The sequence below is a fragment of the Gekko japonicus genome, unplaced genomic scaffold (assembly GCF_001447785.1).
Source record: "Gekko japonicus isolate JY-2015 unplaced genomic scaffold, Gekko_japonicus_V1.1 scaffold2370, whole genome shotgun sequence".
Taxonomy (NCBI): Eukaryota; Metazoa; Chordata; class Lepidosauria; order Squamata; family Gekkonidae; genus Gekko; species Gekko japonicus.
In genome coordinates this window covers 233903-244656 of record NW_015166491.1, presented here as the reverse complement: position 1 = coordinate 244656, position 10754 = coordinate 233903, and the positions used below count along the sequence as shown (strand labels likewise).

The following is a 10754-nucleotide window of genomic DNA, read 5'->3' as shown; positions in this document are numbered from 1 at the left end:
TCCTTCAGGCCCCCCTTAGAGGTTGCCAAGCCTAGGCCTGCCAGCACTTTAGGGTTTCCAGTTTCCCCCCCTGGCCACCGACAGGGGATTCTGGATAAGGTTGCCAGGTCCAGGCTGGGAAACTCCTGGAGATTTGCGGGAGGAGCCTGGGGAGGACAGGGACCTCAGTGGGGTACAATGTCACAGAGTCCACCCTCCAAAGCATCCATTTTCTCCATGGGAAGTTATCTCTGTAGTCTGGAAATGAGCAGGAATTACAGGGGATCCCCAGGTCCCACCTGGAGGCTGGCATCCCTCGGCAGCACCCTCTGGGTGACTTGATACCACCTGATTTGCATGACTCAAGTAGGCCCAGCTGCTTGCTACTGTTCATCAGCAGCCACCCTATGAAAGCTGGGTTGTTGTGCAGACAAAAAGTAGGAGAGAATAATGTAAGCTGTTTTGGTCCCCACTGTGGAGAAAAACTGTAATTTTCCTAGGTAGAGGCTGTGGGGGAGGGGTGTGGAGATGGAAAGTTGCAGACAGAGAGGCAGATAAAGGTAGGTTGGCTGTTGGGTGGGAAGGAAATTGTGTTGCCAACTCCAGGTTGGGAAATTCCTGGACATTTGTGGGGTGGAGCCTGGGGAGGGTGGGATTGGAGGAGGGAAGGAACTACAGATCAGTATAATGCCATAGCTGGAGGAGAAAAAGAAAAGGGGGGGCAGAAGGGAGAAAAAGTGTGAGAGAGGTAGAGGGAGACAGGAGGAAGCAAAGGTGTGAGGAACAGGATAACCATTCCGCAAGTTTCTTGCGGGTCTCCACTTGTCTATATATCTAATTCTCAACAGTCCCCTCTGCATGCGGATACTTATTTCTGCAGATAGGGGGCACACTCCCCCCCAGCAGGTTTTTCTACAGACTCGGGGACTCAATGGGTCTGCAGAAAAATCCAAAAAGGTTTTAAAAAAAACTTGGGGAGGGTTGAATTCCCCCCTCCCAATACCTTTTGAAATGGCCTCTGCAGGGATCTACTCTAGGCCCTGCCATTGACAGTGAGAGACAGACAGACAGAGAGGGCAGAAAGCCAAAGCAGGACTGGAGCACTCAGATTGGGAAGGATTCCTCCTGAATAGCTACATAGCAGGTAGGTTGGAGCCAGGACTAGGACTAGGATTGCCTGCTCCAGGTTGGGAAATTCCTGGAGATTCTGTGGTGAAGTCTGAGGAGTGCAGAACTTGGGGAGGGGCCTCATCTGGATATAATGCCCCAGAGTCCACCCATTTTCTCCAGGGGGACAGATGTCTGTTGTCTGGAGTTCAGTTGTCATTCTGGGGGATCTCCAGGTCCCACCTGGAGGCTGGCAGACCTAGGCCTAGCAGCACCCTCTGGGTGACTTGATACCACCTGACTTGCATGACTCAACTAGGCCTGGCTGCTTGCTACTGTTCAACAGCAGCCACCCTATGAAAGTCAGGTAGTATACCAGTGATCCAAACGGCATGTGCAGCATCCTCCACTAAATGTTGTTGTTGTTCAGTCGCACAGTCGAGTCCGACTCTTCGCGACCCCATGGACAATCTCCCGCCAGGCTCTCCTGTCTTCCGCCGTCCTCCGAAGTTGGCTCAATTTCATGTTCGTTGCATCGCTGACACTGTCTAACCATCTCATCCTTTGCCGTCCCCGTCTTCTTTGACCTTCAATCTTTCCCAGCATCAGGGTCTTTTCCAGTGAGTGCTCCCTTCTCATTTGGTGGCCAAAGTATTTGAGCTTCAGTTTCATTATCTGGCCTTCCAGGGAACAGTCAGGGTTGATTTCTTTGAGGATTGACTGATTTGTTCTTCTTGCAGTCCAAGGGACTCTCAAGAGTCTTCTCCAGCACCATAGTTCAAAAGAATCTATTCTTCGGCGCTCGGCCTTCCTTATAGTCCAACTCTCACAGCCATATTAGTATATGTCCTTTAACAGACACTTTTAAAAATTCTTAAGTAGTACAGGAAACTACACAAAAGGGTGCTACGAATAGGGCTTTTTAAAAGTTGTGTCAGAAGCATTCTTCAATTAATAACAACACTCTTCAGGTCTTAATCTAATGGATCCAATTTGAGGGCCCCAAGAGGATTCAAAAGAAAAAAGGTACGGTACTGTATATTTTCTTTTTGTACAGAACATTTTTATTTAATATTTTCAAGCCTCTAATCCTTTACTGTATACATGATACAAATATATACAAAACGTCATATTTCAGAATTGTTTTGAAACCATCTTTTAAACTGTTAAATAAAAATATAGACTGAAAATATTACCGCAAAATACCATATATGATTAATAAAGGTTAAGCCTGTTTACAGCATTTTCCATTATAATGAGTGAACAGCTTCAAACTGTTTTATCCTTTAGGTAATTATTCTATCAAATTATATAATCACATGTAGATTTCCTCTTTCTCCTTGTGGGAAGAGAGAGATGCATAACGGCATAATACAGTCCCTTTACATTACTTCCTGAAGCGTTTAAAAAGTGGATGGACGTGTTTATTTGAAGATGCTTTGCTTCGTGAGGTTTGATACTCCATATAGACTGTGTCATCTGCTCCAGACATAGAGCTCATTGTGCCATGATGTCGAGAAACCTAGAATAAGAGAACACATAACCAGTGAGTTCAGTGGCATTCTACCCATTCCTACCATGAAAAATCATCTGCTTTACCCATACCAACTTGTAACCTCTTGACACTGAAGCATGTCAGTGGTTACACAGCTCCCTTACCAACCCCGGGTAAGGAATTTTGGTACAAAGGGCTTGCAGCAAATCAAAGTTACAAAATACCAGAGAGAGACTAAATCTCACCCTAGTCTTGATAGGGGCCACCAGTCTTTTCAGTCTATCCCCACAGCCCAGGAGCGAAAGGACAAGTCTCCTGGCTTCTCAGGGAATTAACAGGAAAAGTCAGCCCTGCAGAGTGGGACTGCAGACTGAGTTTCCAAACACAAAAGAGTTAGCTGGTAGGTGGTCAAAGGTCAAGGCTCTGGAAGAAGGCTTTGAGGTCAATAAAGGCAAAATCCACAACAAGATAAAAATATAGTTATTTATTTAAAGTGCAAAAATATTAAAAAGGACAAGACTGTGAAGGGATAAAACAAATAAATCTAAGCATATCCAGCATAGCTAATACATAGGGTCAAGGTTCCAAGTTACTATTATTGGGTCATCTCAGGGAGTTAGTTCCAGCAAGTCATAGATGTTCAGGGCATAGCCCTTCCAAGCAAGCAGTCAAGATGGATGGCAGCACAAAGGGAGCTGTGTAACCACTGACGTGCTTCAGTGCCGAGAGGTTACAAAGCCAGCCATAAAGCAAAGGCTAACTAGATTTATGGAGAGGGTCTCTGATTGACCTCAGGCTTTTTAGGCCAACCAGAAACCGCAGAGATGATGTAACTCTCTGCATGTTGCTAAGCACGTGATGTCAAGGGATGGACCAGAGGGGGGAGAAACGAAACCAGACTGCAGCTAGACCTTGCCTCTTACCACACAGGTGCCCCATAACTTCAGTTGCTTGGAATGTGCAAATATCAACAAGCACAATTTTTAATAGGAGAAAGTTTAGGTCCCTTGAGTACGTACTTTGACATGTGCATATGTACCTATATTTTTCTTTTATTTGTCATTTATTCTAATGTGGAAAAGTATTCACTTGGAGACAGTGTTGTAGTGGCTGCAAAACCTGCTCAACACTCCTGATCCTGGGTTTTCTAGCAGCCACTGACAGGCACATGGAAGCAAAAGGCTAGAGGTTTAAATCAGTCTGGTGTAACAAAGTTAGGGCCACATTTGGAAAACAAGCCTGGCCTGCCTCTTTGCTTTGCCCATGGAAACAGCCTCAAAGATGGATGGGAGGATAGCAATGTACATATAAAGAGTACTCTGTCAACTTCTTCCTTCTGTTCATCATTGAGACTCCTGCCACTGCTGTAGGCAGAGTGGTGTGTGTGTGTCACAGCTTCTTCTCTTGAGAAGGTAGAGGTGGTAACCTATTGATGTGTAGAACATAATTATTTTCCCCTCAACGTGAAACTTGATGGGACTCTTAGTAGCATAATGTTCACTTGCCTGAGTTGATTTTGACCCATACTCCCCTGCAACAACCTCTTCCTCAGCATCCATGTCAGAAGCCTGCAAAACCTTTTGGAGGAGCTGCTGCTGTTCTTCTTTGGATGAAAACATAAGTTCTTCTTCCTCCATACCTGCAAGCTTAGTGATCACCTGGGAATCAGGAAGAAACACAACTGTTATTTTATTCAATGTTCACCTACAAGAAAAGTACTTGGTGAATTGTATGCCAGTAAAAATACACATCATCGGATTGCAGAATGATTATTTTGTTAACCAGTGGAATAAATACTGATATGTCAGTGAATAATGTAATTCTTAAAATAATTCAGTAAACAGAACAATAAGAAACAGTGCACTTTTTCTTTTTTTATAAATATTTTTATTAGATTTTTACAAACTTTACATTCCAACACCATATTAACATATATTGTAGAGTCTCACACATGTAACATCTCAATCCAGTCATATACCCTTGACCATCTTTTATTGTATACTTTATCATTTCTGTTTTGCAACCTCAGGCTCAGATTGTCCATTTGTGCTAATTCTAGCACTTTCACCACTAATTCCTCCCTAGTCGGTATTGTATCTAATTTCCATTTTTGGGCCAATAATAAACGTGCAGCGGTTATTATATATATTAGTAAATATTTATCCTGCTGACTATATCCTGTGGGTAATATATTCAATAGGTCTATTTCAGGTTCCAACGCCAAATTCTTTTCCATTATTTCTTGAATTACTTTCCTCACCATTTTCCTGTATCCTTGAATTTTACAACAGGACCACCACATATGATAATATGTCCCTATGTTCCTCTTACATTTCCAGCATTGATTAGAATAGCCGGGGTAACACTTAGCTATTTTTTCCGGTGTCCAATGCCACCTGTGAAACATTTTATACACATTTTCTTTATAGGCAATGGCTCTCATATATTTAACTGATTCCCACATCTTGGACCACGCATCTAATTCTATCTTTTCCCCTATATCCTTTCCCCACTTAACCATTACCCCTTTTACCTCTTCATCTTTCTCATAATCTGTCATTAGGCAGTTATACATTTTCTGTATTAGTTTATCATTTGAGGACAACCAGATTCTGTCTAACTCGTTATTCTTATCTTCAAAGCCTCTTAACATGTCTTTTTAATATCTATCTTGCAACATTATTTGTTCCCACCAAGATAGTATATTCTCTCTCAACAGTTTCTCTTCTATTATCAATTTATTTTCTCTATTTAACAAGGCCTGGTAAATTATTTTCTTGTTTATCGTCATTAGTGCCAGTTTAATAAATGCTTCCAAAGGTGAAACCCACCTTGGTATTTTTCGGTAAAATTTATCCTTAGTCTTACTCCATACTTTATTTAATGCATCCCTTAGCCAGTGTCTTCTAAAGTTTGTGTGGGTTTTGTCCTTACCGTACCATATATACGCGTGCCAACCCATAGACAAGTCATGTCCCTCCAATAATAATAATCTCCTGTTTTCCAGAGTGACCCACTCTTTAATCCATACTAGGGCAGCCGCTTGATAATACAGGTACCAGTTTGGCGTATTCAATCCTCCACATTCTTTTCTATCTTGCAGTATTTTCCATTTTATTCTAGCCTTTTTATGTTGCCAAATAAATTGTCTCGTAATTTTATTCAATTCTTCGAAGAAGTTTTGTTTTTTTAATACCGGGATGCTTTGTGCTAAGAACAAAACTCTTGGCAATATATTCATTTTAATTAGAGCAATTCTCCCCATCAGTGACAATGGAATATTCTTCCATTTTGACAGATCTTTAACTATTTCTTTTAGTAGCATAGTATAATTGTCCTCTTCCAACGAACTACTTTTGTTTGTCATATTTATTCCCAGATATTTTACTTTCCTCACCATTTCCATTGTCGTTAAATTTTGCACCTCTAGTACCGTTGTAGGTAGACAATTTTTAACTAGTAACTTGGATTTTTTATAATTTATTTTAAGCCCTGCCACCTGGCCATAACTTACAATCATGTCCAAACAGTGCACTTTTTCTTACACTCTGTCGGACTGGCACTGTGAAGGATTTTTGGGTGTCCTCTCCCCAGCCTAAATTTCCATGACAATGCAAATAAAGGAGAAAGCACATAGCCTTTTGTTCATACATCTCTGGATCAAAGTCATAAGGCACTGAATCACATTAAGATGAGAAGTACAATATGCCCAAATTTAGATACTTTAAATAAACAAATATGTTCAGTATAGTGATCACGAATCACCCCCTTCAACTTTTACTACCATACAGACAACACAAATCAAAATATAATAAGGTTAGTGTAAAGTTGCTTTTCTCTAGTTATAGTACTATTGATCCACTTATACATCGGAAAGTTGGTTACTATTAAAAATAAGACTTGGGAGTACAATGTTACAGGATATAGGGACAAAATTACCTTAAAGCTATAGCCTTGATCTACTAGAAACCTCTGCCGTTTGGTTGAGTATGCCATTTCTTGAGTATCCTGGGAGACCAGAGAATAAAAGAAGGCATTGTACTCCTCTGCAACCATCCCTACAGCAAAAGTAATATTGGAAGGTTAGCACACATAAAAAGCACATATAAGAGAGTCTGAAAAAGTGTGACTACTTCAAGAACAGACATTTAACATGAATGGTCATTCTACATCATCACAATCTGAATACATTAAAGCTGATGACAAGCCTCTTTCAGCTTGCTTCTGCTTAATATCAACACTATCTCATTCACACTTCAGACTGCAACAGATTTTGCCCAACTTCTGGGAGACAAAATACGTAAGCAAGGTTTATTTTTTTCTGAAGAGTATGATTGCCATGTTCTGCATTTATAGTACATGGTGTATCCTAGGTTTCCAAACTATGGGCTGTGAACCCAAATACCATCGCTGTTCAATATACTTTGCCTTTATCACAATTAGGCGTGTGCGTTCAGTACAAACCAAGCTGAATAAATATCTGAAAAATACCCTAGCAGTATTTTTCCGGTATTTTCTAAGCCGGATACAGATTAGAGAATCTGATTTGGCTACGCATATAGATATACTGATAAAAGCCGAAATTATTTGGCTTTTATTTGGCTTTACCAAATAACAGCTGCTGGAGAGGTTTAAAGAGCTACAAAGTTACCTTTCAGTTCTCTCCTTGAGGGTTCTTTCCTGCCTTTTGCTCTGGTTTCCAAGGCAACAGGAGGGAGGGGGAAGAGGCATCTCAGCAGCCCAATGGCAAAAGCACCTTAGGAGGGGCACTAGTGCCTTAGAGTCAATCACTGCAATGCATTTGCAAATGGCATTGCATGTTTCCAACTTTGCAAAGTTGTTGCTGTCTTCAAATGTGAAGTCCAGCTAATTACCTTGCTTTTCCCACCCATTTCCCATTGAACAGGAGGGAGGGGGAAAGGAACAGTGTCAATTAGGATTTCAGGTTAGGGGGAAACACTGCCCTTTATCCAATCACAGAATTTGCTCTTTTAAAAAATTCTTCTGTGCATGGGCAAAGAGCATAAAAGCAAACAGAAGGTGGGGTTCTTCTACAAGTAACCATTGCCTAGTTCTTTATCACCTGGCTGAGAAATACTCATTTTTAAGGGGGGGCATCTATATGCAGCTTTTATTGACCTCAAAGGGGCCTTCGATTCTATAAATTGCCCCAGATTATGGAACAAACTTAATCAAACTACTATGGACAAAAGACTCCAAGGACTTATTCAACAATTATATTCAGGTTCAACTGCCCAAGTACAATGTGGTTATAATGGGAATTGAACAAATCCATTTAATTTGGAAAAGAGAGTACAACAGGGATGCTAGTTGGCACCTTTAAAAAATTAATATTTAAATGATGTAGCAACAATCCTTAATAACTGACAAGTCTCCTCCATCCTATAAATAGGCATTGGAATTTTCCTATCTAAATGCAGAACTTTACATTTATCCCCATTGACATTCATTTTATTTGTTTTAGCCCAGTTTTCCAGCCTGTCAAAATCATCCTGTATCCTGACTCTGCCTTCTACCATATTTGCTACCCCTCCCAATTTAGTATCATCTGCAAATTTAATAAGAATTCCCTCTTTTCCTTCATCCCAATCGTTGATAAAGATTTGAACAAAACAGGTCCCAGGACAGATCCCTGAGGCACTCCACTTGTCACTCCTCTCCAAGAGGATGTGGAGCCATTAATAAGCACTCTTTGGGTGTGATCTGTCAACCAGTTATAGAGCCACCTCAGAGTCATAGGATCCAAACCACATGTTACCAATTTGTCAACAAGAATATTATGTGGAAACATATCATAAGTATTGAAATCAAGATAAACCATGTCTACAGCATTCCCCTGATCCAGCAAGGTAGCACCATCTCAAAAAAAGAGATACGGTTAGTCTGACAAGACTTGTTCTTGAGAAACCCATACTGGCTCTTAGTAATCACAGCCATCATTTCTAAGTGCTTAAGGACTGACTGATGATTTGTTCTAAAACTTTTTTAGGTATAGATGACGGCTTGTTAATTACCCAGATCCTCTTTTTTCCCCTTCTTGAAGATGGGGACAACATTTGCCTGCCTTCACTCTTCTGGCACCTCACCTGTTCTCCAAAAATTCTCAAAAATAATGGACAGAGGCTCAGAAATTACATCTGCAAATTCTTTTAGTACCCTTGGATGCAGTTCATCTGGCCCTGAGGATTTAGTTTCATTTAAAGAAACTAGGTGTTTGTGTACTACCCCTATGCCAATCCTAGGCTGCAAGTTTCTTCCCTCATCATGTGCTCTGTTTTTGCCATGTTGAGCATCATTTCCATCTCAAGAGAAGACTGAGGAAAAGTAGGAATACCTTCCCTGCAAGTACTACTTAGTTAAAGTTTGGCTCAGGGTAACAATGAGCAGCAGGAAGGGAATGCAGCAAGGCCCTGGGGGCAAAGCTAAGGAGAAGATGGGGGGGGGGAGGGCTGCAGCTTTCCCCCCCGCTGTGCGGAGGATTGCTCCACAGCCCCCTTCCACCATTCTGTCCACTGGTTGGAGTGGTGCAATGAAGAGGCCATACAAGGTTCTCTTTATTAAGGCTTCTGAAGAGATGCCCCCTGCAGAGGTGCCTGCAGGTGCTAGCACTGGGCAGGAGTCAGCTGCTCAGGCAGTCCCTCCTCCAGCTGTTGTTGTTGAGGCTCAGCAACTGGAGGAGGAGGAGCTGCCTGAGCTGTCTCTGGGGTTGGCTTTGGGGACGAGAATGTTCCAGCTATGGAGCTCATCTCAAGAACCAAGAGGCTTCTGGAGGAGCTAGAGGAGAAGATGGATGTCCCTGTTCTGGTTCCTCCAAAGTCTAGCAGGCCTTCTGAGGAGGAACAGGAGGAGAGGCTGGAGGTGGTGCAAGAGGAAGAGATGGAGGTACACCCCAAGGTGCTGCCATCTCAACTACTTCCCCTCAGGCATCTCTTCCTGTCCCCCGAAAACACGGTGTGTCTGCCCTGAGCTCCTCACAGGAGGCGGCTCCAGGGGCGCTTGCAGCAGCTGGTCAGCATGGATGTCCCTACACCTCTGAAGTCTGGAAGCACTTCCAGCTGATGGATACCTGCTTCACACAGTACCAGCTATATAGGGATCGGATCAATTGTGGGAGAGACCTCAATCATCTCATTATTATCGGTTCGCGGAACCACCTGAAGAAGCACCACCAGGCAGTGCTTCCTTGGGGGAAGAGAGAGGCTGCCACTGCTGTGCCCAAGCAGCCACCACCAGCCAGCCACGTGGTGAGTCATCCTGCGGCCACCTCCAGTGCTGTCCCTGACGTTCCACAATAGGGAAGGAATGCAAAACATCCCTTCTCCTTGGTCGAAGACGCTGCTTTCCGCAGGCTGCTCCAGGATGCCTATCCCTGGTACACACACTGCTGCTCGCACCACACTGAGCAGGACCACGTTGCCCTCATTGTACAGGGCTGCCAGAGACCACATGAAGGCATATTTGTCCCACGCTCATGGGAGAACTGTGCACTTCACATCCAATTCTTGACCTCCCCTCAGGTGCACGACATGTATCTGTTGTTGACTGTGCACTGGTGGCACCCCAGCGATGTTGTGAGTGGGGATGGGGGAACTAATGTTAGGCAGGGCCAGGGCCAGCAGGCTAGCTATTGCCAGGCTCTGCTGCACACCAAGGTACTTGACAGGCTGCATATGGCAGACAACATATCAGTCACCATCGAAAAAGTTAGTGACATGGGTAGGCAGGGACCTCCTCATGGGCTTCATGGTGACCAATGGTGGCATGAATATGAGCACAGCAGCACAGGTATTGGGCCTCAGGCCCATTTACTGTGCAGCCCACCTTCTCCACCTGGTGGTTAAGGATGCCTTGGGGCTAGGTTCTGCAGAGAAACCCAGTTTGGATGCTGAGATCTGTGATGCAGGCATCTCCTCCAGAAATGCCAGCACATCACAGGTCACTTATCTTGCAGTGTGAAGGATACCTATCTGCTGTGCGAGAAGCAGATACTGACAGGCATGCCAGTGCACTCACTGGAACTCCACCTGTGCCACGCTCGAGTGCTTGGTACAGCACAAGAGAGCCATGACTGCCCTGATTTCTGAGACAGGGGTCATTCGGGAAGAGAGCTGGCTCACCCACGAAGAGTGATTGACCATCTCTCAGATGGTGG

General features: G+C 43.4%; 1 protein-coding gene across 1 annotated transcript in view; it reads right to left on the bottom strand.

Moving 5' to 3' along the window:
• Positions 1-2322: 2322 nt before the first annotated feature.
• The window catches only part of ERCC3 (excision repair cross-complementation group 3), a 36277-nt gene continuing 27845 nt past the window's right edge, over positions 2323-10754 (bottom strand). Inside the window, exons 12-14 of the mRNA XM_015412174.1 lie at positions 6521-6639; positions 4087-4239; positions 2323-2608 (exon numbers count right to left, since the gene is read on the bottom strand). Coding sequence (XP_015267660.1) covers positions 2474-2608; positions 4087-4239; positions 6521-6639 — 407 coding nt within the window. The 3' untranslated portion in view covers positions 2323-2473. The remainder of the gene's footprint in view (positions 2609-4086; positions 4240-6520; positions 6640-10754) is intronic.